We start from the raw sequence: 26280 nt of genomic DNA, 5'->3' as shown, positions 1-26280 counted from the left end.
TTTCTTGCTTCTGATCATTCCTTGTGAAACACACAGAACAGGCAGAATGTGTTAAAAAAAATAAAAATAATCAATCCCACCTTGGTCTACCACCAAAGGCATACTTTTCTCACACTTGCACTGAATTCCTGTTCCCGACTGTACCAGACATTCCTTTGCAATATATCCAGCACTTGGCAACATAAACAATCCTTTAACTTATCTTCAGGGCTTTGCACAATTCAGACTCATTTCCACCTCATCTCACCTCCTGGTTCTGCCCACTCTTCACCTTGCACACTTCTTTCCCTACAGCTCTCTACACCTGGAATGACAGCCCTCCTGCTCTGTACCTTGAAGAAGTTCCATTTCTCAACAGTAAGTCGGTCTTTGAAATCTACCCAAGGACACCTATGCTGCTAGCTACTGCTCTCCAACAATCTTTCTTTCAAAATATTAAAATCCTATTATTCATCTGCTGAATGGAGTTCATTATCTACTGCTGTCTTATTGAAACCGAAAGCTCTTTGGTCCCCTTCTCCCTACACAAATACCATTTGTTTTGGTTAACAAACTACATTAGCACTACCTGTAGCATACAGTATTACATATACACACATCCCCATAGGTACTATCACCTTGTATTTTATAGAATGTATGTATAAAAAACCCTCCACAACACCAAGTTAAAATACAAAAACTGTTCTAAGAAGTACATAAGAGAAAGTTATGTCCAAAACAGAAGACTCTACATGGTTTCCCCCAGGTTTTGTGGACAGAACAGAGAATTTGACCACCCCATCAATATTCTGACTATATGAATATCATGTCAACTGGAAAAATAATAATTATGAACATGTTATTTGGTTTGTGGCAGCTTAAAAACACTAGCATGCTGGAAACCAGTGTTATCACATACTGTTACCTTGATACTTTTAATGAGAAAAGGTTTTTATTTTTGATTTTTCCACATTAGTAGGGTGTTTAAATCTATGAGCTTGGAAACACAAGGAGTACATCTATAATTGATTCTTAGATTTACAGTGTACCCAGAATATAAACCCTGGACACAGGCAAAAAATTACTATGGAAATATATAATTAATTTGGACAGTATTGATAAAAATAATGGACTTCCCATTACTAGTAGGCCAACATGTGCAGACCCCTCAAAAGTGATATCCCTCTGCTTTAACTCCCTGAAGCAAAAGCCTAAGAAAAACAGATGAGTATTAAACTCCTTCTCCAGATGTCACAAGACGACAGTTCTATCAGAAGAGTGAATAAACAAGGACATGGAAACTACTACAATACTACGACCAATATGATGCCAGTAAAAATTATTACTGTGCATATTACAACTGATTTCATGCGACATGAACTGCAACAATCCAATCTGATAGGCACAAATTACAGGAATAACTGGCAAGTCCTACAGCAGAGATGACGGCTATAAAGCTTTTTTAGTGGTTAAAGTTACTTTTGGCCATGGATGCCACATAAGAATCAAACTGAAACAAATTGAAAAAAAATAGACCCTGAGTAGACATAAATGACCCAGCAGCCAGCTTTGGATATCCTTAATGTATTATCAGCATCGACATCTCCATCTTAAAAACATGCATGAGAAAGAACATATATTTAATGAACTGCTTCAGTGAAGATCCATTCCAGAATGCCTTTGCTGAACCCAAACATTTTGGTGTGTATCTCTACCACTGTAATAAGCAGGCAACATAGCTTAATATTAATTTTGTAATTCACTTGCTTGTTAAAAGGCCAAACAAACAGGAAAGCTTCATGGCAAACACAAATATATATTGGAGGGAATTTAATATAGACAGTTCATACCCTTGCGTTTATCAATGATGCCAAATTGAAACTGGTCTTACACACTCAATGCACAGATCTAGAGTATTTAAAAAAGCTCAATATGTTAAGCGCAGTATATCTCCAGAGAAATTAGATATTGACTGCATGCCTCAGTGAGTAGAAAATCTACAAAAATCCATACAACGCATTGATCCAAATATTACTTTTTAACACTACTAACTATGTAACAAATTTTTAAAATGTACATTTGATGCAGACATAATTCTCCTTAATTATCAAGCAACAAGCCAAAAATGGTATACTGTTTATACAGCCTGGCCTTTAAAAACATGAACATAAGAATATATTCAATAGGGTTTACTCAAACTCAATGCTAAAACAAACAAGGCAGCCATAGTGACTCTACCTTTGAAGCATAATAAGGAATTTAATTTAAAGTACAATCTCCAATTAAAAACACATCCCTATGTGATGGCATTTGCTGAGTGCTCCTTACTGATTGCATGCAGTGTTTTAGTCAGAAGATCCTGCAACCAAATCTCTGAATGATGTAGCCTTTCCACTCCTTCCCCACAAGAGCTGGAAGCCATAAATGAATCGCCTGTCCTCAGGTTCAAATCCTAAGCACTCAGATTCCAGCTGCAAGTTAAGCCTACCTTTTCCAAGTATTCTACTGGAGGCGTTTGCCTTCTGGCTTGCAGTTTAGTTTTCACAGAGGCTTAGGACAGATGCAAGTAAGCAAGCATTGCATGCAGTTCCCAAAACCCTCACTATTTTATGCAAAAGACAAAGCACAAGCCATTTCAGAACATCAGGAACCCCGGATATCTAAGCCTTCCCAGGAGAGTCCTGGGAGTTCATCTGTGAGAAGAAAGCTCAGATTTCCCTCTGCCTCATCAGGATTTTGGTCCAACCTGCTCCCCTATCAATTTGAGCTTCTGAAGACTAAGAATGTATCAGGTCCCACCCTTTTATAACCTTCCAGTCCTTCCATAAATTCATTCTCTGATCAGCCTCCCTTGGTGTTCAGAGATTTGTCAGGTGAGTTCATTACCAAGAACAGCTTCCCCATCAAACCAGTTCTTGAAGGGACTCTTCCAACGGAAGAGTTCTCAAGTCAACTGTCTTCTGTTGTTATCCCTATATCAGCACCCATTTTAGTCCAAGATGACAGGGAAACTGCAGCAGGAAGACAAAGACCACCTTTAGAAACAGGGTGGAAGGCAGGCACAGTATGAACACCATATTGCCACACTCCTATTGGAATAAACAGGGAGTCTCAACAACACAAGTATGTTTAAGTTCACTTATAGGATGAACCTGCATAGTTGTGAGAGAAAGCAGCAGGCTGAAGCCAAAAAGTCTGTTTCCTAACTATCTAAGTTGGTCCAATAAAGGATATTATCTCACTTAAAAAAAAATCTTACTTCTCTCATATCCCTGTCCCATCATGGCTACCTTTCCCCTCGTACCAGTTAGCTTATAACCTAACCCAGAAGCTCAAATGAAAAAGGACTTCAGTTTCCAAAATGATTTATACTTCTTGAGAGGAGTTTCCAGTCTTATAACTATCATAAAACTGCAAACCACGGGAGAATAATGTGTTGTCCAATCCCTAGAAACTTGGATCTCAGTGGACACTATCTCAACTGATTCGCTAAACCAATGGGGGTCAAACTTTTTGGCAGGCATGCCACAAACTAGCCCTGTACTCTCCCTCAATGCCATTCCAATCCCTTTCCCCTGCTCAATAGGGCTGTGCAAAGCTTTGACTGAATCGAATCAGGGACAGTAATCCAAATCAACAAATTGAATCACTGTCCCTGATTCGGGCTGAATCTGAATTGAATAGGGCCCATTTTGCACACACCTACTGCTCAGTCTGCTGCTTTGCTTTCTGCTCCCTGCCTGATCCAATGCTCTGCTTTCAGACAGGACACTATCTGCCACGGTGTTGCCTGTCCCCTCCTCAATTTGGCATGTGCCACACAAAGAGGCTACCCATACCACAGATTGGCCACCCCCATACTAGACAAGGGCTGAGAAAGGAATGGGCTAAATTAAAGTCCAAGAGCCACAAGGTGTGTTGATTTAAAATTACAGGGAAGCTTGAGAGGAAGCTAGCTGTATTGTACTTGCTTTATGAAGAGAGATTATATCAGTTTCCAGGCTAGTCAAGAGTTACTTTGAAAAGTAACCAGTTCACAGTTTTACATTCATTTTTAACACTGCAGATATATATTTGCTTTTGTGTAGCTAATTCATAAATAATAATCTGTGAAAGTTAGAAAGCTGTACTGAGCTAGACAAATGGAAACAAGTTCTACTACTTGCTTCTTTTGAGCCTTGAGAAATATTAAAGATGAAATACAGTAAGTAAAATAACTGAAAAAAGATCTCATGTCCAACAAATATTAAAAATAAATATTACATTCAAAGAGCATCAAGCCTAACACTCAAGTGTTAGGAAAAACCAAATTAAGACTGCCTGTACAACTTAAATTTGCTACCTTGTGTGTATGCTTTATGATACAGTCTAACTATTCATAGCATACTGATTTTCTTCAGGAGTTCCATCTCATTCAGTGCACATAAAAGATTGTGCTCAGGGAATGAACTGAGGTTGTGTAGCAAAGGAGGTTGTTTTGTGAAGGATCCCAAACTCATTTGTTGCAAATTAAAAAAAATCAGTAGTGAATAAATTAGAGGCCTGCAGAAAGATGACAAGTCATGGCTAGGTTCTTAAGCATGACCCATGAAGAATTAGTCTGTCCCTGCATTTGTCACCAAGTTCCTGTTATGATACAGAAGGAAGAAATTCTGATTTTTCACAAGTAGATACTATTTGTGTGTTCTTCATTTTCTGAGTGCTAAAATTCAGATACCAGGGATCAAATGATCTGCAGAAGTTTCAGGCACTCATAACTGTAGCTGAAGTAACAGGAAACTGTACAGAGAATATCTTATAAAATGTTTAGCTCTCTATAAATCCAGTCCTGGATGTCTCGAGTTTAGTGCACAAAATTAGTGGATAATTTTCAAAATCTTGATCTTAATTTCTCAGTCTTAAAGTAGGATAATTCTTCCCTCCCATACAGGTATGCTGTAAAGATATTAATTCTTTCATGGCTATGAAGCATTCAGATATTGTAGTGAAGAACACCACAGGAAAGTTAAAAGAAATTTAAAAGTTTGTATTCAGAGCAGGATTTGAAGAGTGGGTAGTAAAAATGGCATGGGACCATATATTGTATAATGAAAATAAAGAGAAATACTGAGCAGGTTATTCATTCAGTGAAGATCAACCATCTTGTGCACTGAATGAGGTATGCATCTTTCTGGGGAAAAAAAAGTGTGATCACATAAGTGAAGACTGAATGATGATGCATATGCATCAGGTTGCAAGGACAACTAGAAATCTGACATGTGGCAACTTGGGAGACTGACTCTGCAGCATTAATGCATGTATGTCTGTAGAGAGTTTCACTTATTATCAGCTGTACTTCCATGAGCCAAAACCTTAGCTCAACAAAGCTCCACTGATTTCACCAGCCATGGAGATAAATCACTGTTCTTATACTGTTTGTAACTACTCAAGCCTGAAAACGTAATATAAAACTTTCAGGGTAGGGACTGTTTGTACACTGAACTGTGCCCTCAAACCCCAACAATGGGGATTGTTTGTATACTGAACTGTCTCCCCAAATCCACATTTACAGTGCAAGTGTCAAAGATACAGCATGTAGCACACACTGTTCTGGTCCTACACACAGAATCCGGGATCTGTGCAACACAGGATCTGAGCTGCAAGCTGAGTCCACTCCAGCCAGTCCAGAACCCACACCGCACCCCACACCTGCCCTGGCCAGTCTGGGGCAGCATGGATCTCGGACTAGCTGGAATAGGCACCAAATGCACTGGATCCAGCATCCAGGATGCAGAAAAAGGGTAGGGGAAGGTCCTGTGGCCCTGGCCATGCACCATTCATCCATCCCTGTATTTTAAGTTGTCTCAAGCATAGAAAACATAGATAAAGGCCATTTTAACCCATATCAAATTACTGGTAAAATACAAACCAAACTATTATGTTCACCCCCCCCCCCCGCTTTGTTTTTAAACCAAAGACCTACCTGTGTTTTTTCAAGCCGTACCAAGTTTTTACAAATCATATAGCAACAAAACAGAACAAAGGAGATGTGAATAAGTAAACCTTTGCTCTAAATGGGCTTTACAGCTGACAATGTGGGAGGATAACAAAAACATCATCCCAGTGCTGCCCCACCAGCAGTTACCAACACTACATTGCCCAACCTTATACCATTGGCCTTACCATCCTGAAAGATGTTCTTTCCTCTCCTTCTGCAGGCAACACAGTCAAGGAGCAAACACTACATCCTAAGAATCATGGGAAAAGTTACATCCCTCATATGCATCAGCCTGCATCCTCATCTTATTCTTCCTGTGTCTCCCCTTTGTTCACCCTTTGGTGGACCAGCAGCCTACATTAGCCAGGTTAGCCCCGTAGTGCTTTACTATGACTAGATGTTTCAGTTAAAAGCAATTTCTAAGCAGCCTAAAATCTGCCTCCCACAGACTGGCCAAAGTGAACTACCACCTAGGCCAGGGGCGGGCAATTATTTTGGCTGGAGGGCCACTTAATGAATTCTGGTGAGCTGTTGAGGACTGCAAAGGTAGCCCCACCCCTTGACAGGTGCCATGCCCCCTAGTTGCCATTTTGGGACCGGAAGTCCCACCCCTAACCCCTGACATTTGCCACGGGAAGTCCCTCCCCTTGCCCCCAGAAGTAATCCTTTGGAGGGGGAGGGGAGGTTGCCATCTGAACCAGAAATAAACAAAACCATTTAGTAAAAGTCAAACATCTACTATAACATACTTTAATTTTATTCCAAAAAATATTTTTGTCATGATTTGTGTTTGTGTAGTGTAGATGAGGTGACTGCATAACAGGTTAAAAATAAAGTCTCTCTCTTGTATTTTGTGTGGTGGGGAGTGTGTGGGGTGTGGTTGGGGGTGTGTGCGTGTATGGTGGGGTCTGGGGGCAGGGTGTGGGTGTATGCGGTTTGTGGGATGTGAGGGAGGGAGGGGGGCTCTGGGGACCCCCCACACACTCCTCCCCTTGGCATGTAGTCTCTGCCACTGGTGGCAGCAGCAGTAGCAGCAGCAAGCGGTGGGTGCTCCGGGTACTTCCAGCCCACACAGACACTGCTGTCCAAAAGGTGTGTTGCTTCGCCAAGAGCTGCACATGGTGGCAAGGAGTGCATCCAGGCTGACCCACCTCTATCATGGGGCATATATGCAGCTCCAGGCACTTGCATGCCACCAAGGGGAAGCCCAGTGTGATGGAGCCAGCTGCTACCACAGAAGCAGGGGGCAGGGCTCCCGGCCACTTCCAGCAGAGTCCAGGTAGCTGCACGTGGCGGGGAAGGCAGCCAACTCCATCATGTGGAGTCCCCTGTGGTCTGCATTGCCAGAAGTGGCACATGTGCCACAGGGAGCCCTGCATGACAGAGGCAGGTCAGCCTGGCTGCGCGCCTTGTCACCATATACATCCCTGGCTAGAGCCGCAAGCTGCTGCAATACAAATGCCCTGAGAACCCCAGCCTGCTGCCTTCAGCAGTGGGGGCTGTGCGTTATGGGGGTGTATGTGTGGGGGGGCCTCTACACCCCCCACCCTCCATCTCACCCACACCCTGCCTACCCGAGCTCCGTGCTCCCTCTGCCTCCCTGGACATGGGCTCCACGCTCCCATGCCCCATGGCTGCAGCGCGCTAACCCCCCACCACAGGTCCCCCTGCTCCCACTGTTTTCCTACCTGCTGCCCAGAGCAAGCACTACAATAGGGAGACAAGGAGAAGCTGCTGAAGGCCAGGGAAGCTGAGCAGGTCCCCTGGCGACTGCAGCAGTGGCAGCAGCAGCCCCTCCTGGAAGCTGCATGCTGGCTGGGCCAGGCCTTTCCATGCACCAGGATGGGAGCAAGGCACATGGATTAGGTGGGGTACAATTAATTGGTGGGTACCCTCAGGCCGGATGAAACTGCTTTGTGGGCCAGATCTTGCCCATCCCTAGCCTAAGTAAATGCTCTCCAGAGTAAGGCAAATAAAGCTAGAGTCCAAGAGTGGCTGACTGGGTCATGCACCTTGCACAGAGCTTGTGTTTTCTAACAGTTAAACTACAAGGCTGCAACACAAAGGCTGCATTTTCCTACTCTTGCTATTATTCTTCCTTTCTCCGCTGTGATTTTAATAAGACAAAACACAGACAATCTAATGCCAAACTGCAAAGCTGAGATGTCCTCAACAAAGACATTTAATGGCATTTTGTAAGGAGGGAAACATTTGTTTATTTTTAGAAAGGAAATATTTGTTAAAATGTTTTGAACACTTCAGGTTGCAAGTGTTTTAAGTAGCTGGTTGTCCCCCTTTTCTAAACTGGATGCATATCCAGTGCTGTTTAACAATACTGTGGCAGCAGAAGCCCACATCCAAAATACTACGAATGTGGTAGCAAAACCAAAAAAACATGCAAAGTAAAGATATGGTGTCTTACAACTACCTATCTGGGCCTCACAGGAGTTGGATGAATCACCACATATTGCGACAGGCAGCAGCTACTTGCTGTGAAAGATTTGGATTGTTCCATGTTTTAGATGCATGTGGAACGAGGCCCTAACAACAATTTACTGCCCTGATGGAATTTACGTAGGGAACAATTTCTCCTTTTGTCCCTTGCAAGATATCCTGCAATGTTAGAAGTGAATTCAGACAGTATTATCTTTTTGCTAAGTGTCCCACAGGCTTCTGCTGCCATGAGGATTGTGTGGTAATATGACACCAATGGATCTGGGGTGGCATGGGGATGGAAAAAGGGGAGGGTGGCATAGTTGGTGCCCAGGTCACTCTGACCTCCCCTGGATTCCCTGAAATTTGCCAGAATTGTGGTCAGGATCTCCATATTTTTCCACTGGGAGCAAACCTTGTTTGACTAAGAAAAAACCCTATACAAATGCCTCATGGAAATTTTCTTTTCCAGAAAATCCACATACATCCACAAAACACACACACACTTTCTCATCTATTCATACTGCGGCTTTAGCAGGAGGGCATGATCTGACCCAGGATTCATAGGGATTGGAGATGCAGAATTCAATCACCCGCACAAAACTATCACCATCCAGATTTAAAATGACCCTTGCTCCATTTGAAAAGAGAAGGGAAATAAAAGATGCATGTCCTCTTGCATGTCAAGTTCCTGAGCTGCCTCCTTGCTCACCAGAAAATTAAAACAAGTACTACATCTACCCAGGTCCAAAGTCACAAACGTCCCAACCTCCAGCATCATTCTCAGTGACCAAGTAGACCAGTGGTTCTCAACACTGTTAGATTCAAGGCACCCCTCAGAAAATGTCAGCTTAGTTTTTACTTGTTTTTTGACTACAGAAAAATAATAGAGCATTTTTTCTGTTGCAAATTGCTCCAAGACCACAGCAGGTCTGAATGCTTCTGACACTCTGTATTCCTATCTGAAATCTCTGGGTGCATCCTCACAAGCATGCACATGTGGTCTGTGGTGCAACAAACCACATGTGGAACACATGCAGACATTCAATGTACTGCTAATTTGCAGCACAGCGGGGTTCTTTTGTTTTGTTTTGTTTTTTTTACACTCAAAGATCCCAGTGTCAAAAAAAATCCATGCCAGAGAAAACGAAGGTGGCACACTTTGCAGCAGCGAGTGCCACCCAAAACTGGAGCCCAGCTGGCCAGAGCCATGCTCTGGCTGCCAGCTAAACTGTGTGTGCCTGGATCACCACTGCTGGAGCCCCGAGAGGCCTCCAGGTAAGGCTGCTGGAGCCAGCCAGTTGCCAGACCCAGCCTCCCCTAACCCCACCCGGGACAACTTGCCACGCACGATAGCTCTTGGGGACGTGCCCTCTGAGTTTATATTGTAAATTATGTTTGCGCACATAATAGCGCTAACACTGCATGACACCCCCTGGCACCCCTGAAAAGATCTCAAGGTACTCCACTGTCACACACTCTGGTTGAAAATCACTGATACTGACAAACAAGGGCTAGTATTCCAGACAAAGCTTGTTGTCAGAAGAAGTCACAGATTCACAGAAACCACCCTAAGCACTGGGTGGATCTGGAAGGGGCTGAATCAGAGGGCCTCCTCACCACAAACCATTTTTAGTAGGTCAACCTGTGCAATTGTTTTAGTAGCATATACTTGACAGTCCTATTTCATTTTTCCTAATGACCAGAGTTAAACGACTGCAGGTTTTAACAGCACTGGCAAATTATCAAGACCCTCTACATTACATGGTCAATGGTCCTTTTAATAGAAAAAGCAATAATATACAGTTGTTTGTGCCAACTAAAACTCGTTAGAAAGTATTAGTTTAAGGTAACAGTTCAGCAGCTATTAACAAGCACAAATTTCTACAGTTATCGTTTGTGACACTGTGGTCTTAGCAGAGCTGGCAACTAAAAACCATTACTTTAGATTCAACATGGGGGGATGGGAGCAGGAAGGGGAGACTTAAGTTAACAAAAATATTGTTTTGCAGCAGGAGTCAAAGTTTTTTCAATAATTGCCATTTTCTCACTGGCATAACATTAGAATTGACTTTTTGTCTTGCTGACATAGCAACTAAGAAAGTTGTGTTGCATTGACCATATTGATTGTGAACAATGCAGCCATCAGTGGGACTCTGCACCATATATTTTCAATATTGACCTCCCACTCCCTTTTTTCCATGGCTCTATGGGTCTGCTATTGGATTTGGACTGCAGTGTAATAAACAGCTAAGGTTTAATTAATGGTAAATGAATACAAGACATAGGTTATGACTTTAACTAATTAGGGAATTGTTGAATTAAGTCTGCCTTGGAATGCAAGGCAGTACAATCAATATCCAATAAAAGGACTATGTATGTAATTTACCTGCAAATGTGTTTCCAATACCATCAAAGTGAGTTTAAATAAGTAAGATATATGAAAGGCTACTGGAAAAGATTTCAAAAAGTTAACACTTTACAGTTTTAAAAAAGAATTTTCTTCTTGTAGGAGGATGTCATCTTGAAATACTGAGACAGAGAGACTATGACAAACAGGCACAGTTCTGCATGAAGGCATCTTTGGCTGGCCAGAAAAATAGAAAAGTGCCCATTAACCCCTCCACTGCTACACTCTTTATTACCAATACCAACTCTGTTTTTAAATGTAAAACTTCTCTTGTACCTTCCTGGTCCATTTCCACCTTCCAGTATCATCCACCCAGAGCCCTCTCACTTTTAATAATATTCCCCTCCCATCAGCACTTGAAGCAACATTATTTATATGGTCACCTCTTTTCACATAAGGATTTGATCAGTTCTCAACAATACCTGCCATTGCTCCAGTACATGTGCCAGTTTATGCATCCTGATTACTCATTCTGTAATCACTCCTCTGAAATATATATGGAAGAAAGAGACCTACCTACTCCCTTGTGGGCATCTAAGCTGGTAAACTCCACTGTCCCATTATGGCCCTTTCTAGGATTTTCCTTATACTGTTTGTGGTTCCCATTGGGACAATATCTGTAGGAAAGTCCATAATCTGCAAGATAAACCTGGAAGACATGAACAGACAAATGAATAATGCTTTTGTCCTTTGAAAGTATAACCTTTATAATTAAGTCTTAAGAAACTGGTAGGTTAAGGACAGCCTTAGATCCACATTTTATTAAACCAAATGGTGCCTCAGGATAAAATATGTACAACTGGGGGCTGTAACAGCTGCCCTCCCCATTTAAATCCATCCTCTACCACACACTCATCTTATTTCAGAGTCAAATAGGATTTCAGTCTTTTTATTTTGTTCCTAAGCTCTCTTCTCTCCAGGTGGGCATCCAGACATCATAAACTGCAATATGTCTTTTATCTATTCTCATACTGCTTATGGGACCCCTTCCACGCTTTGCTAAACACACACACACACACACACACACACACACACACACACACACAGGCATGCAACCAAATCTTTCACCAACTAAGATTTATTAGACAAGTTTACAATAGCAAGGCCTATAAAAACATAAAAAGTGAAAAGTACCTCAATTCCCCTAAAATGCAAAATCCCAGTTAGAATACAGAACTTGACAATGGCACTGCTAGTCACTAGACTGATCATAGCTGCATCTTTACTATTATTACTGCCGGTAACCTAGTACAGGACACATTTGGTTAAATAAAACAAAACAAAAAACCCCATAAACAATCAAAACTAAATGTTTGTCAGTTATGCTGAAAACAAAATGAAAGCATACAGAATCAAATTCTGCTTTGAATTACTCAGAGAGTTTAATGGATTTGTACTGGTATAACAGAGAACAGGTTTTGGCTCCTACTATGAACTGCAGAGCAAATTTGCTTCTTATGACACACACCTTTATCTACACATACTGCGCTAGCACACTTTTCAAGATGCCTGCCTATATGTACCAAAGTACCTAGAGAGAGAGAGAAAATAAAGCCCCAAGGTTTTGACTATTATTCCTGGTAGGTAAGTACATAAAGAAAACAACAATACGTAGCTACACAAGTGAATATTAATACTTCAGACTGGACAGTACTACTGCAGGGAAAACCACTTTTTTTTTTTCCTTCAAGAAATCTTTATTAAAAAGACAGCCATGGGTTAGATCAGCAGACACAGGGTCAGAAGAGGTTTTACACACAACACTACTACTGACTTTCTGTGATCCTGAGAAATTCATTCGACTCACTCTACCTCAGTTTCCTCATCCTCAGAATCTGAATAATAGGGTAGATATGTTTATTTTACCACTTGCATATTTTAGACTAAATGAGGTGGTTTTCTTGGTAGCAGATTTTCAAACTCCTACCTGATCTTTGCTTTTCTACATTACCCATTGCAAGAACAGTCAATTACTTTTTGTAAATATTTATAGCACCTATTACCCTATCATGTAGGGTGCTATTGAGATCACATATGAAATGCACCATTATCCAGCTCCTAAGCCCACTGAAGTCAATGGAAAGAATTTCTAAATAAACATCTTTCAAATACATTATAATGAAAGGTAACATTTTTTTCTAAGTCAATTCTAAAGTAGCTTTCGTTTTCCCCTTTTAGCTTTAATAAGAAATCGTTTATCCAGGCATATGCAAACAGCAGAAGCGTTTACATTTAATTTAATTATATCACTGTGGGTGGGTTTCTGTTTCTTTTCCTCTGAAAAAAAGAAAAACCTTGAAAACCTGTTCTGTAACACATTCTGCTGAAATCACTGCTTCCTGTTTGTGCTCCAGGCAGCTTCAGATCTTGGGATGTCTGCTCTCTTGGTTTTACTGTTTCTGCTGCAGGTTCTGTGCTTATTTGGAGCGTGTAAGCTGGGATGCAGCACTCTCCTCCTGCAGGGTGATAGCTTTTAAGATTACCGATTATGTTTTTCACCTGATGGACTGAACTGTGATACAAAATTAAAGACTATAGGCATCATTTGGAAATCTGGGACAAGAAATAAGCTTTGTTGGGCTGATTGACTTGATTTTCTCCTGAATTCTCCAGCGTATTTCCTGATGCTCCAGTATCCACCTTAATTGAGCCTAACGTCAATAATGCACCAAGTGAGAATGGTAAAAGAACTAATTCAAGCTACTATATCATCAAGCTTAGTGGGTGGACAGGAGTCCAGTGAATACTCTATGGGTTAGCATGGAGAGAAGAGGCTGCAAAGGATGTTCTTAGTTCAGATTTTTTGCTTAACTATAGATTTTTGACAGGTAGATCTGAGCAAGTACAAATAAAAGTGAGATCAAAGTGAACACAAGCCATTAATAACTCTGGCTAACTTTTAATATAAAGTTTGATTTTGACATTTAAGAAAAAACAATAGTGTGAAAAAGGGCATCTCCACGCTTCCAGCCCAGATGGAAGCAGGGAGAGATGGCAAATTTAAGAAAGCTTGTACTCAGCACTGTTGTCTTTTGAAATGTAACAGCTTAACTCTAAGACACTCAGGTTTGCCTAACACTCTGAAGTTTCATTCATCAGTGTAATTGCCTGGTGTAGTTCAAACTAACCCGATGATGAGGTTTCCACATCTTTCACAGGCAACAGATTTTTCACAACTGTGAGTGCATCTGCATGTTCAATTAATGTGAGGCAATAAACTCCAGAGATCTTTGAGCCAGAGGCAACTGCTCCCAGATGCAGTCTGTACACTTTCCCAGGACATCAGCACTTTGAGCCAGGGTGGAGAAGCACCAGGCTGGCAGCAGACTCGGGGGTCAGCCCTGGGCTCCAGATGGTAGCCCTGGGCGGCAGAGGAGCTGGCTAGGGCACAAGGATGCTGAAAGTACAGCTAGGTGGCAGGCAGGAGTCTACCCCTCACCCCCACACCCAGTCACTGTCTACATGTGCATTTATTCCAGTGCAGTAAATGACTCCATTGTAAAACAGTACTATCCTCAACAGCACTATTTTATAGCGGAGTTAATTATTTTACTGCACCTAATATCAGCACATATGTAGACCGTGACATTTTATCGAGGAGATAATTAGTCAACTCCTCAGTAAAGCACATGTGTAGATGCACCTAGTGGGGCTGAACTTCTACCTGTGGAGTTACTAGGACTGAAATCTTGGCCCAGTTGAAGTCAACAACAGAATTCCCTTTGACTCTCTTGCAGCCAAATTTTCACCATCAGCAATTCTGCTACCAAGTTCAATGGGAGCAGAAGCAGGCCCATTTAGTGTAAATGATCCTTTTCTTAATTTCATCTCATTAGTCCTAATTATACCCCTTTTACCATGCTAAATAATTCTTCTTCCTAGTTGCCTGTCAGCTTTTGGTAATGCAAATCAGGGTGCCCTTTTAACTCACTCTGCACATTGCGGGGATTTTTAATTAAATGTTATTATTGTAGGAAGGGGAGAAAAAAAGCACTAACTACAATGAAGAAAGAAAAATAAATACAAATAGGTGGGAAAATTGATCCTGACATCAACATTTCTGATGGAACAGAAGATTGGTCACCATAGAGGAAATGTGCAGTGGTTTTCAACCTTTTTCACTTGTGGACCCCTAAACAATATCAAATGGAGGTGCAGACCCCTTTGGACATTTTGAATGGAGGTATAGACTCCTTTGAATTTAAGTATGGGTATTCACATATATTTGATTGATCACAGTCATTTTTCTACAGATCTGCAGACCACAGGTTGACAACCAGCATTGTAGTCTATACAATCAATTGGGCCAAGGGAGGAAGACATACGTTTTAAATACTTTGCTAAATTTGCACAAACCTGGCTGAACTGTAGTAGGAAAAAAGGGAAAAAAAGTTGTCTTAAATTGTACACATACTATATATAAAATTAGAAACACAGAAACATGGAAAATTAGGGTTGGAAGGGACCTCTGGAGGTCATCTAGTCCAACCCCTGCTCAAAGCAGAACCAGTGCTAATTAGATCATCCCAGTCAAGGCTTTGTTTATCCGGGTCTTAAAAACCTCCAAGGATGGAGAGTCTACAACCTCTCTGGGTAACCTGTTCCAGTGCTTTACTACCCTCCTTGTGAGAAAGTTTTTTTCTACTATCTAACCTAAACTTCCCTTTGTGTAACTTGGACTCAAAAGGATTGAGTTTGTTTTGAGTAAAGCAGGGCTTAACAGTGAGGTAGGAAATCCTAGAAGCAGAAAGAAATTATTATGTTCAGGGCCATCAAAACATCTTCAGGATGTTGGGGACTGACTATCCCTCTTCTGAGTACTGAGAGGGGAACAGGAAGCCCATTACCTTGTTCCTAATCTTAGATATCTTGGTCATCCTTATAGTAAGGAAACAGATACCTTTCTCTATAAACTCTGGAGAAATTCTATGATAGAAGCAGGCAACAGCTAGACCAGTGAGGATGTGAAGCTATCCCTAACAGAGCCTCTGAATCCAAAACTAAGGGTGCATGCTATTCAGACGGTTTGTCCTCCCTTCCTCATGTCACTGTATTCTCATTCTATTTCCTGTCTCTTCTCCATTTTCTCTTGAATTCTATCCACACAACACCACACTTTTCCCACTTGGAAATGAACTCCATAATTCCAGAGTCACATCAGCAATATAAACCAAGCCCAGCCTCACCATACAAAGAAAATTTGTAGGAGGAGCTCAGACTATGCCAACTGGATGTTACTCCAGAGCAGGAAAGTGAGCCAAAATACAAAGGTTATAAATCTTGCTGCCTGTTTGTGACCGATTTGTCCGGGCACTGTATCTTGCCTACAACACATAAAAGCAGGAGGCTACTCAGCGAGTGTAGTTTTACTTTCTGTTCTATTTTGTTCTTTTGTATCAGACTATCATGTTTGCCTTCACAGCAAGAATAATCTTATAAATGCCATGTCAAATGCCAGTAGATCAACCTTTCTCTCCTACAGAAGACCTTTCTCTCCTACAAAAGTATGTTCCTTGCCAATACCAAAAATTGACATTCTTGCCTGGGATGGTAATGAAGGCTGGTTACCTAATGAAAGTGAAAGAACTTTTTCCATGATGAACAGCCACTCAAATTTAAACTGAAAATGGTTGAGGTTCCATAGGTTTGTTTTTCCTATTGAATTCTTAATCAGTGTTTGAGATGAGTTCTATTTGTTATATGTTAAAGGGAAAGGCCATAATGCTGTCAACACTTAACTATTTAATACTGTACCTGAAAATGTACATTCTATCAACTTTTATATGCAACAAACAACATCACAACAAAAAGGATGCATCATGTAAAGATAGTTTATTAGAAAGGGCTCAGATGAATACTGACAATGTCAAACATTAAGAATCCTAAGTCTGACCCCAAGACATGGCATGGACTTAAAAAAGGAGATTTTAAAACTGTGTTTCTCTTCTATTTGCCTTTTCATGTTAAAAATATTTACAGTTTTTGTTTTTAAGGTTTCCCTTTTAGCTTGTTTTTCATTTTACATCTCTACCTGAGAATCCCAGCCATAAGGTTATCTATAATCTAATTCCAGCAGCTGCATCTTTAAGAAAAAACCCATCAAGTATTAAGATAGTTGTATTAAAAATTGGTAACAGTGCAGATGTGAGGGTACAGATGCCTGCCACAATATTCCGTAAGTATAATGCTACAACAGTTTAATAGGCACACTCTCAAAGCTTGTTCCATTTACAAAGATCTCTCTGATTTTAAGCCTCTATTTGATGGTAGTCAACTGGGTTTTCCCTTGCAATAGTACCAGGATTTAAGGAGGTTAATTGATTCAGCTTTGTCATTTGGGGGTTTATATTAATAATGCTCATTCTGTTCTGCCATATAAAAAGCTATTGCTGTGTAGTGAATTGTGTTTAGGCCCAGCACAATACTGAAATAGTGCTTTACTACTCCTAATTTATAGGGGTACTCACTGCAAGACTGCTTGCAAGAGTCTCTTGATTTCATCCGTTCTTCCCTCATAAGTCACTTCCATTGTCAGTCATTCTTTTGGCTCCATGTTAAGAAACATATTGACTGCAGAATTGCTCTTTTGACCTGTAACTCACTGAATGGCCTTGCTCCCACCTATTGAATGGATCTGCAGCAAGTTGCTCACTGAGGTCAGTTGATTCTGATCTTCTAAACATTTCTAAACATCATTTGAAAGTCACAGAATGACAAGACCTTTGCTTTGTTTGTTTCTCTGTCTTGCTAGAGGATTTAGACATGACTATAAATTTAAGATGTTATTTGTTATATTTGTTGTTCTAAAAAAAATCATGAAATGTGATCGTTGTGGTCCAAACTTCCAAGATGCTTTATTAAAAAAAGGTATTAAAAATGACTTATTTTAAAGGGTAAAATAAAAAGTATTAAAATACAGAACAGCAGAACTTCTCAAAATGCAGTTTAGGAAATGAGAAAGAATGCATTAAAAAGAATATATTTTTCTTAGTACCAACTAACAGAGTAATAGGCTCTCACAGCCCTGTAGTAAGTCAGAAGACAATTTTTTGGAACTCTGTACACAGATCTGTTTGTCTAACTTTCATGCACTATAGTGGTATGTGGAAATAGCCAGTTAAGAACCAATTCAAAATATGATTGCAAATGCACATGTCCAGTTCTGGAAGCCTAAATCTTGAAATTTAAAAGCAGAATCAGGAAATAAATACCAAAAGTGTTGTTTTTTAAATATTTAAAAGTATATTGTAAAGCTACTATAATTACTGACAGGTCATCAGTTTAAGAATAAAATTTTAAGAGTAGCAGTCATGTTCTGTAACAACCACTCCCTCACCCAAATCCCAACACAGACACCACACAGCAATGCCTGCATGTGCTTTAGCGATATATCTCCAGTCATCCTGTACTCTACTTTGACCCTGCCAATGGCTCACTCTGCCAACTCCTGACTTAATAGCTTAGTCACATTATGGGCTGCACTGAATGCCATCCACCTATTTCAAACAATAGGATCAAAAATGCTTTACAGGTATAAAAAAGGTAATAGAAAAATACCCATCCTCCAAGTAATATCTAAAGGTTCAAACCTCAGGTGAAGTGTGTAGGGACATTAGAGCAGCATTACCGCATTAAAAGTAAAACTGGTCATATAAAAGTATTATAAAATATATGACATAATGATAGTTCAGTCTCCCCATTCAGTTAATGGAGTTGCCCTATGAAACCTTATGATATACTAACAAATTGTCCATCAAGAATTCGCGGAGATGGATGGTGGGGGGGAAACTTGCTAACCCTAACCCTGCTTCGTCCCCCTGACTCCGTCCCCACTTGAATGGCAGCGCTCTGCTGCACTACCTCCTGTCCATAATGCTTGTGGAGAACTCTGATTGGTTGTTTCAGAAACCAATCATCAGAGTGCTCCAAGAGCGTTACAGACGGACGGACAGACAGACAGACAGACAGACTAAGCCATTTATTGTATTAGAATTATTTTGTTAGTTTGATGATAAATTTGGATAAGCAGCATATTAGAAAGTCAATTTAAATCAGGATACAGAACTCAAGGAGGGTAGTATACACTGTGAGTGGCAGTATACACAGTGAACCATATGGGAGCTGATCCTGCCAGGACCCCAGGCTCAGAACTCTTACTAACTTCAGCAGCATTTATGCGAGCATGCAGCTCCTGGGTTTGGACCTATAATGAAGATTCCAGGAGGAGGATTATTACAGTGCTCAGTCTGCTTTAATCCTGCCAATTTGAACATTGTAGTAATACTGTTGGTAAAGTGTTAGTCTCAGTTTTGCATGCATAACAAACTATTGGGATAAAATATATTGAAAAACAGAGAAAACTACCCACAGAAGATTCCTTTACATTTGAATGAACAAAAGTCCTGTGGTTATTGCAGGCCTGGGGCCATCTCCCTTGCTGTACATGCTAAGTATAGTAAACGTTATCCTGAAACGTTTGTAACAACAAACCGTCACACAGCTTTTCCAACCATGGTAGGCTGGATCCCAGGCTTGTGTAATATTATCTTAGCTCCTCTGAAGTCAGAGCTATGATAATATGAACGTAATTGAGTGACTCAGCTTGTGGTTGGTAAATTTTATACTTTTTGAACTCATCTTGTGATTGTAAGCACTTAACGCCTTCTCTTTGTTTGCCTGGGGATTTACAAATAATGTTTAATCCTCAGCCTACTCCAGCCCAACAGCCAGGTATTACATTTCCTCCATTCCTAATCTTTTTCTATTGGAACTTACACTTAGAACTTATCTATAGACAAATATCTGACTGTGTCCTACAGTGGTGGATAAAGATCTAAGCAAAAAGACTATTTGGCAATAAACACATATGCCATACTTCCCAAGTTATATGGCTAAAAAGTTTTGGCAGTTATTAAAAACTAAGCTCCCATCAACAAGGACTCAGTGAACAGATGCTGGATGCATCTACACATGTGATTAATGCATAAGAATAAACTCTAGAGCTCATTGCTCCAGAGTCTTTTGCTCCCAGGTGCACTGTTTGAATGTGCCCTTTGTCCATGTACCTCTGTCCACACCCAAACTTTATAGTTGCTAAATCTTCACTGTACAACACAAAATAATTTCAGTGGGAAAAACTGTAGTTGCTTAATAGCTAAGGTGGTTGATGATTTGTTTCCCAAATATCTCCGAGACGAGTTTACTAATCTAAATGCTACCATAATTGGATATGATGGACTGATTATCACAAAAGCACATATGCAGCTATTTTAAATAGCCCGTATAACATTTTAAACCATTTGTTTAAGGAGGTTTAAAAGTTGATGTGGAATGATCATATGAGCTGCAAAACTTAAAAGTTCTAGAATAAAGAAAGATAACTCAGAAACACCAAGAGGTCCTTGGTAGTTCCATGGTTCAATTTCTGAATGTATCAAAATAATCAGGCAACCTCTATTTGTGAATCACTGGGGGCAGTATCAAAAAGGGTGGGAGAAATCAAAGCGTTCATAAGAGCTGGTGAAAATTTGAGTAGAAACTTTTAAAAAGAAAAAGCAGTAAACTGTAAAAATGTAATGTTTTGAACAATTTTCCCTAGGACTCCCTATGGTTATTAGAATATATGACAAGAGCTGAAAAAAAAAAGCAAAAATTCTGAATTGGTGCATTTTAGAAAAAAAGATTTTCATTTTATAGTTAGCTCTAACATCTTAAAGTACTGCACTCTACACCCAGTGCTGCTAAGAACATACAAATATCTTCATAATATTTATCTGCTAGACCGGTCTAGACTGAAAATGATAAAATAAAAGTCATGTAACAACAGTATTTATACAATATCATGAAAACAGAAACATCTTCAGAAAGCTATGAATACAATAGGCTAGATCCCTGAAGAAATGTCTTTACACAGCTCTATAAGGCACAATTTAGAACAAGCCTGAGATTGCTCCAAGTTATATTCTGGCAGCCTAAGAATCAGAGGAGCCAACAGGTAGTTAGAATATCACCTTTCCTCACATCACTCCTCTGTTGCACCGGGCAAAAGCACTGTGGGCCTGAGGATCTGACCCAACAATTCACACTTGAATAGGCAGCGTTTATACAATAAGATCCTGTAACGTTTAATACATGGACTCATAATGCAAAAACAATGTATGGCTTATTGTTGATGAATAAACATTCTAAGTGTTACACTAACTGCACATGTAAGTGACATTGTACTTACCTCATGTGGGTTTGTGTAACCCAAAAGCAGATTTGCAGCTTTAATGTCACCATGGACATACTCATTTTCATGTATATATGCCAAGGCATCCAACTAAAAAGAAGAAAGGAAGCATTATCATCATTACCACCATACCTCCTTGCCCCCAAAATTCAATGAGCCTCAGTTGCTTACATCCCATGCTAGATAGTGAGGCAATTAACTGCTCTAAGTTAGAAAAAGTCCTGGAGAGAGACTGTGAATTAATGAGTCACAGTCCCCTGCCAGGCTCCTCTACTTACACCCATCACAAAAGAACTTGCCAGGTGTATGTCAAGAAGTAAAGACAAGATTCAGCTCATTCCCCCTTCACTCCGTTCACCTGCCTCTGCTTCCATAGTGCTAGAAGCGGACACAGAGATGCAAGGGACTGCTAACTGGGCCACAATTTACCCTGTGTAAGTACCCAGAGGATTTAAGAAGTCTTTAAAATCTCTTTACTCGCAATAATGTTGTCATCGCAAGGCCTTTTATCTCACGATTCACTGAAACAAATATCTTATAACAATGGAAGGGCTGTGGGAATTTCAAGCTCTCCAAAGGGATCAAACTCATTTTTCATTCTGATGGCTCACAAGGTACTGGACCTTAAGCCTGCTCATTATTTCCCACCCAGTACTTCATAAGTAATTTTTTTTCTTGAAGAGGGTGTGGTAATTTCTTACTTTGCAAAAAAAGAAGTGGCATGTCTGCAGCAGGTCATTTTATACAAGAGGAAAAGAATCATGGCTGTTAGAGAGATGTTATAATGTTTAAACGGTTCGGCAGTGACTAGAATTCAGTGGCAGAATACAGAGAGAGTAATCAAGGGGCAGTATAAAGGCCCTTTATTAGATCATTAAAAAGCCCATTTTTAATTCAATACCAGTCTCTCTCAAAAAAAATGCCATTGCCCTCAAAGGAAACATCATATAATCTCCTAATAATCTAGGCAAGCTGAGAGAGACCAGAAAAATCAAGGTGATGATGTATCTATAACCCAAAAGGCTAATCTCAGTCAGCCTGTGTTAAACAAAACGGCACTGCTGATAGCACAATGGCTAAAACTGTCAAATGCAGATGCCTAAAATAAGGTGTTTCTAAAATCTCAGAAAAATCAGGTCACTTTACTAAGGCATTTAAATATGGATTTTGGCACCTATATTTCAACATCTGGTTGCTATTCCAAGCTAAAGGCTGATTCAAACCCCACTGAGTCAAAAGGACTCTCTTCATGGACTTCAGTGAACTTTGGCTTAGGGACATAGAGCTTTAATGTCAAGTAGATTCAGCTTCTGTTAACAATGTTGTTCCACGAAAGCGTGATTCATTTTAAGAGAACACTGTAAAGCTCCAAATTCAGCATACTTTTTATGTAAGCCTGTAACTTGAGCCCTAATTGGGGTCCAGACAGATATCATTACAGGAAAAAACAGGTTTCATTAGAAAAAAACAAAGTATGTCAAAACAGAAACATTTCATTTCTCCTATACTTACTATTCGGATCCCAAGCTGCAGAACAAGTTCTTTTTCAAATCTGCGTTCAGCATCAAATATTCTTTGCAGGTCTATACCTAATCTTTCCATGACCATGAATCTATAACTATTAAAAACATACAATGAGAAAAACCTTCATATGAAGAGAGTGCAGCCAGCTTTACTCAACAAGGTTAAAACAAAACTTCCTGCTTTTCACTGAAAATAGATACTCAGGCCACTTTATGCCCAAGAGCATTGAATTCAATTCACTTTCTTATTACCTTTTTCCATTGTACTCAGCCAATCCTGATCCCCAGAATACCGGAATTCCTAAACATTGTATTTGTTTGAGCTTCATCCACTTTTGTACTGTCACCATGGTAAAACAAAGACAAAACAGGATTAAAGCTAGATATTGAGAATCCTCAGTGTAACTTGTAATTTAACTTCTCTCAAAATCTTTATTAAAAAGGAAAAAAAAATAATTTTTACAGAAGGGTTCAATTTAAAAAACTCAGAATGGAATTTTAATTTTGTCTAGCCTTCTGCAAAACATTAATAAAGCTCTATGTTTCTTTAACATATAATTTTCTGTCCCATAAAAATGCAATAGGAATTCAGCGATGAGAACATGAAGAAAGAATGAAGTATTTCTAAAGCTTTATGTATTCAGAAAGCAAAACGAAAACAACAGGCCAATATAGAATGCTTTCAGGTGTCCTTATGGTTTAACTTGATGGTCAGCCACCTATGGCTGACTGGCTGGAGCCAGTCCAGGGAGCTAGAGCCTTGGCCGCATCCGGTAGCAGGGGGGGGGCTTTACCAGGTGGGCAGCCAGGGGCAGGGGACTTTCCTGAGCTACACTGCAGCCTGGTGACACAGACAAGTGGTGGCAGGGAGAAGCAGCAGTAGAGGTGGCCAGGTCCTAGCAGCAGTCAGGTCCTAGTGCTGGCCCACCTGAGAACTAAGATGGGCCATTTCCTGCCACCAGGAAACATTGCTGACCACTGGTTTCACTCAACATCTCATGTCTTTGGGACTGTTCCCATCAAAAAAGAGTTACCCACAAGCCCATGTGCTTGTAGGGTTGTTATTTAATGTATTAGTTACTTTTTGTAAGATTCTAGAACAGGCACAACTTTTCTCCTGGAAATGGTGACTAGCAGAATCAGCCTTAGAGGCAACACCTGTGGTAGGACTTTGGACAGAAGCAGGCACTCATTTCTAGCAGTAGAATTTCTGAAAAGTTTCCACTACTAGAAATGTTTCCAGGAGACGGAGCAGTACAGGGGTTCAGCCTGTAACCACCTCTTCTCCGCTATTTCTTGCACCTTCCCGAGACCGGGGCGATTCAGGCCTGGGGAAGGCATGAGGAGCACTGCTGCTCCGCTCTTCCTCTTGGAGGTTGGTAGGGGAGGGCAGAGAAGGGAGTTGAATGGCAGAGAAAGACACCCCAGACTTGACCAATGGGGAAAAAACCTTAGCCTGTTCCCCAGGCCAGGCAGTCCCTGGGATAACCAGGAAGCGTAGGGATAACCAGGTCTAGGGAACAAGAAGAGAGTCTTTCCCCACCACCCCATTCCCTTGTCATACACCAGTCCAAAAGGTGACTGGAGAAGTGGGGAAAAACTCAGCCTGTTACCCAAACCAGAGACTTGCTCTGGGGAAGTCCAGAGAGTACTGCTTCATTGTCCTGAGGATTGCTTTCCCAGCTGGGGAGCGCACACAGCCTTCACAGCCCTGGGGGCCAGGAACTGGAACAGGAAAAGCCTTCCCCAAGCCCACTTCCCATCCCTGCCGGCTTCTAAATCATTGATCTGCATCCCAGTTGGGCAGTGGGAACAGCAAAATGAAGGTGGCAAGCACTGACATTGAACATGCCACATGGGGGACAGCCTTCCCTGTACAGAATTAAGAGCCACACAGCTGCTTCCCCTGGGAGAAGAGTTGTGGAAACAGCAGGCTAAAGCCCCCTAACTCTTCCCCAAACTAGGGACTATCCACTTTGGGGAAGAGGCAGGAGCTACTGCTTGCCTCTCCTCCCAAACTGGTCTGCCTACCCTGCTTGCCTCCCCTTCCCAGACCAGTTTGAAAGGGGAGGCAAGCAGCAGCTCGTGCTCCCTGCCTCTTTCCCAAACTGAGCAATCCCCAGTTTTGGGAGAAATGGAATGCACGCTTGTAGGCTTGTGATTTCTGATAGGAGAATGGCAATTCTCCCAGTAGAAATGTAAGGCTTGTACAAGGCCATAATCCTAGCTTTGCTCGGTTTTGCCCTCTGATGTTTGTGTGAATGGCTTTGTACAATCTGGCAACCAACTGGGCCAGATTCTGTTCCCATTTAACCTGCAGGGAATCACAAACTTCAAATCACATTAAATGCAAGTAAATATCGCTTAGACCAGAATCAGTTCTTCCATCTGAAGTCTGACACACAAAAAGCATGAAGGGGTTATAACTGTAAAAAAAGATATGCGTTTTAAAATATGCTTAATTAGAATGATTTGTTTTGCTAATATAAACTTACTATACTCCTGTTTTGCAGCTCTCTGGTAAAATTTCAGTTCAGAAAACAACGGCCCATTTTCAAGATATTCCTACAGAGAAACAAGTGCATTTAGAATAAAAAAAAGAACTAGAAAGGTTACCTACATAATGGAATGTAAATTCTACATGACTTATTATTTCTTTCTTCTTAATGATAGATTATAACATTTGACAGAGGCAATTTTTCATATAATACAGCCAAAATGCCCGTTTTAAAACCAGTAACTTCCATTTGCAAAAAATAAATAAAAACCATTACACATGCCGAAAAGAAAGCACATAATAGAAATAAATATAAGAACTGCTTAGAAAACTGTATTTTAAAAAAAATATTGTAACTTTGAATTTATAAGACTCATAGAATCATAGAAAATTAGGTTTTGAAGGGATCTCAGGAGGTCATTTAGTCCAACCCCCTGCTCAGAGCAGGATCACCCCCAACAAGATCATTTCAGCGAGAGCTTTGTCAAACCAGGACTTAAAAACCTCCAAGGAAGGAGATTCCTGCACCTCTCTAGGTAACCCATTCCAGTGCTTCACCACCCTCCTAGTGAAAAATATTTTCCTAATATCCAACCTAAACTTCCCTTGCTGCAACTTGAGACTATTGCTCCTTGGGCTGTCATCTGCCACCACTGAGAACAGTCTAGCTCCATCCTCTTTGGAACCCCTGTTCAGATAGTTAAAGGCTGCTATTAAATCTCCTCTCAGTCTTCTCTTCTGCAGAATAAATAATCCCAGTTCCCTCAGCCTCTCCTCAGAAGTCATGTGCCCCCACCCCCAAACAATTTTGGCTGCCCTCCCCTGGACTATCTCCAACTTGACCAAATCCTTTCCATAGTGGGAAGCTCAAAACTGGACACAGTACTCCAGATGAGGGACCTGGATCTCTTCAGTCTCCACAAGAGAAGCCTGAGAGGTGATCTTGTGGCTGCCTACAAATTCACCCGGGGGGGAGGGAGGGGGCAAGGAATAGGAGATGCTCTGTTTATCAGGTCACCTCTTGGAGGTAACTAGGAACAATGTCCACAAACTGACAGAGAGTAGATTTAGGTTGGACATCAAGAAGACGTTCTTCATGGTAAGGGTTGCCAGAATCTGGAATGGGCTTCCAAGGGAGGTGGTGCTCTCCCCTACCTCAAGAGGAGGCTAGACATGCACCTAGCTGGGGTCATCTGACCCCAGTGCTCTTTCCTGCCCAGGACAGGGGGT

The 26280-nt window shown here is 40.9% G+C and overlaps 1 protein-coding gene across 4 annotated transcripts in view; it reads right to left on the bottom strand.

Annotated features, from left to right (window-relative positions):
* Nucleotides 1-26280, bottom strand: part of VRK2 (VRK serine/threonine kinase 2) — a 71086-nt gene that overhangs the window by 26984 nt on the left and 17822 nt on the right. For all 4 annotated transcript variants that reach the window (XM_014595068.3, XM_014595067.3, XM_019500741.2 and 1 more), the window contains 5 exons: nucleotides 25049-25118; nucleotides 22806-22893; nucleotides 22543-22648; nucleotides 21028-21120; nucleotides 11316-11448 (listed from right to left, as the gene is read on the bottom strand). In XM_014595068.3, coding sequence (XP_014450554.2) covers nucleotides 11316-11448; nucleotides 21028-21120; nucleotides 22543-22648; nucleotides 22806-22893; nucleotides 25049-25118 — 490 coding nt within the window. The remainder of the gene's footprint in view (nucleotides 1-11315; nucleotides 11449-21027; nucleotides 21121-22542; nucleotides 22649-22805; nucleotides 22894-25048; nucleotides 25119-26280) is intronic.

The sequence above is a fragment of the Alligator mississippiensis genome, chromosome 1, assembly GCF_030867095.1.
Source record: "Alligator mississippiensis isolate rAllMis1 chromosome 1, rAllMis1, whole genome shotgun sequence".
In the NCBI taxonomy this organism is placed as follows: Eukaryota; Metazoa; Chordata; order Crocodylia; family Alligatoridae; genus Alligator; species Alligator mississippiensis.
The sequence above is the reverse complement of the archived record's forward strand: the minus strand, read 5'-3'. Positions and strand labels throughout refer to the sequence as shown.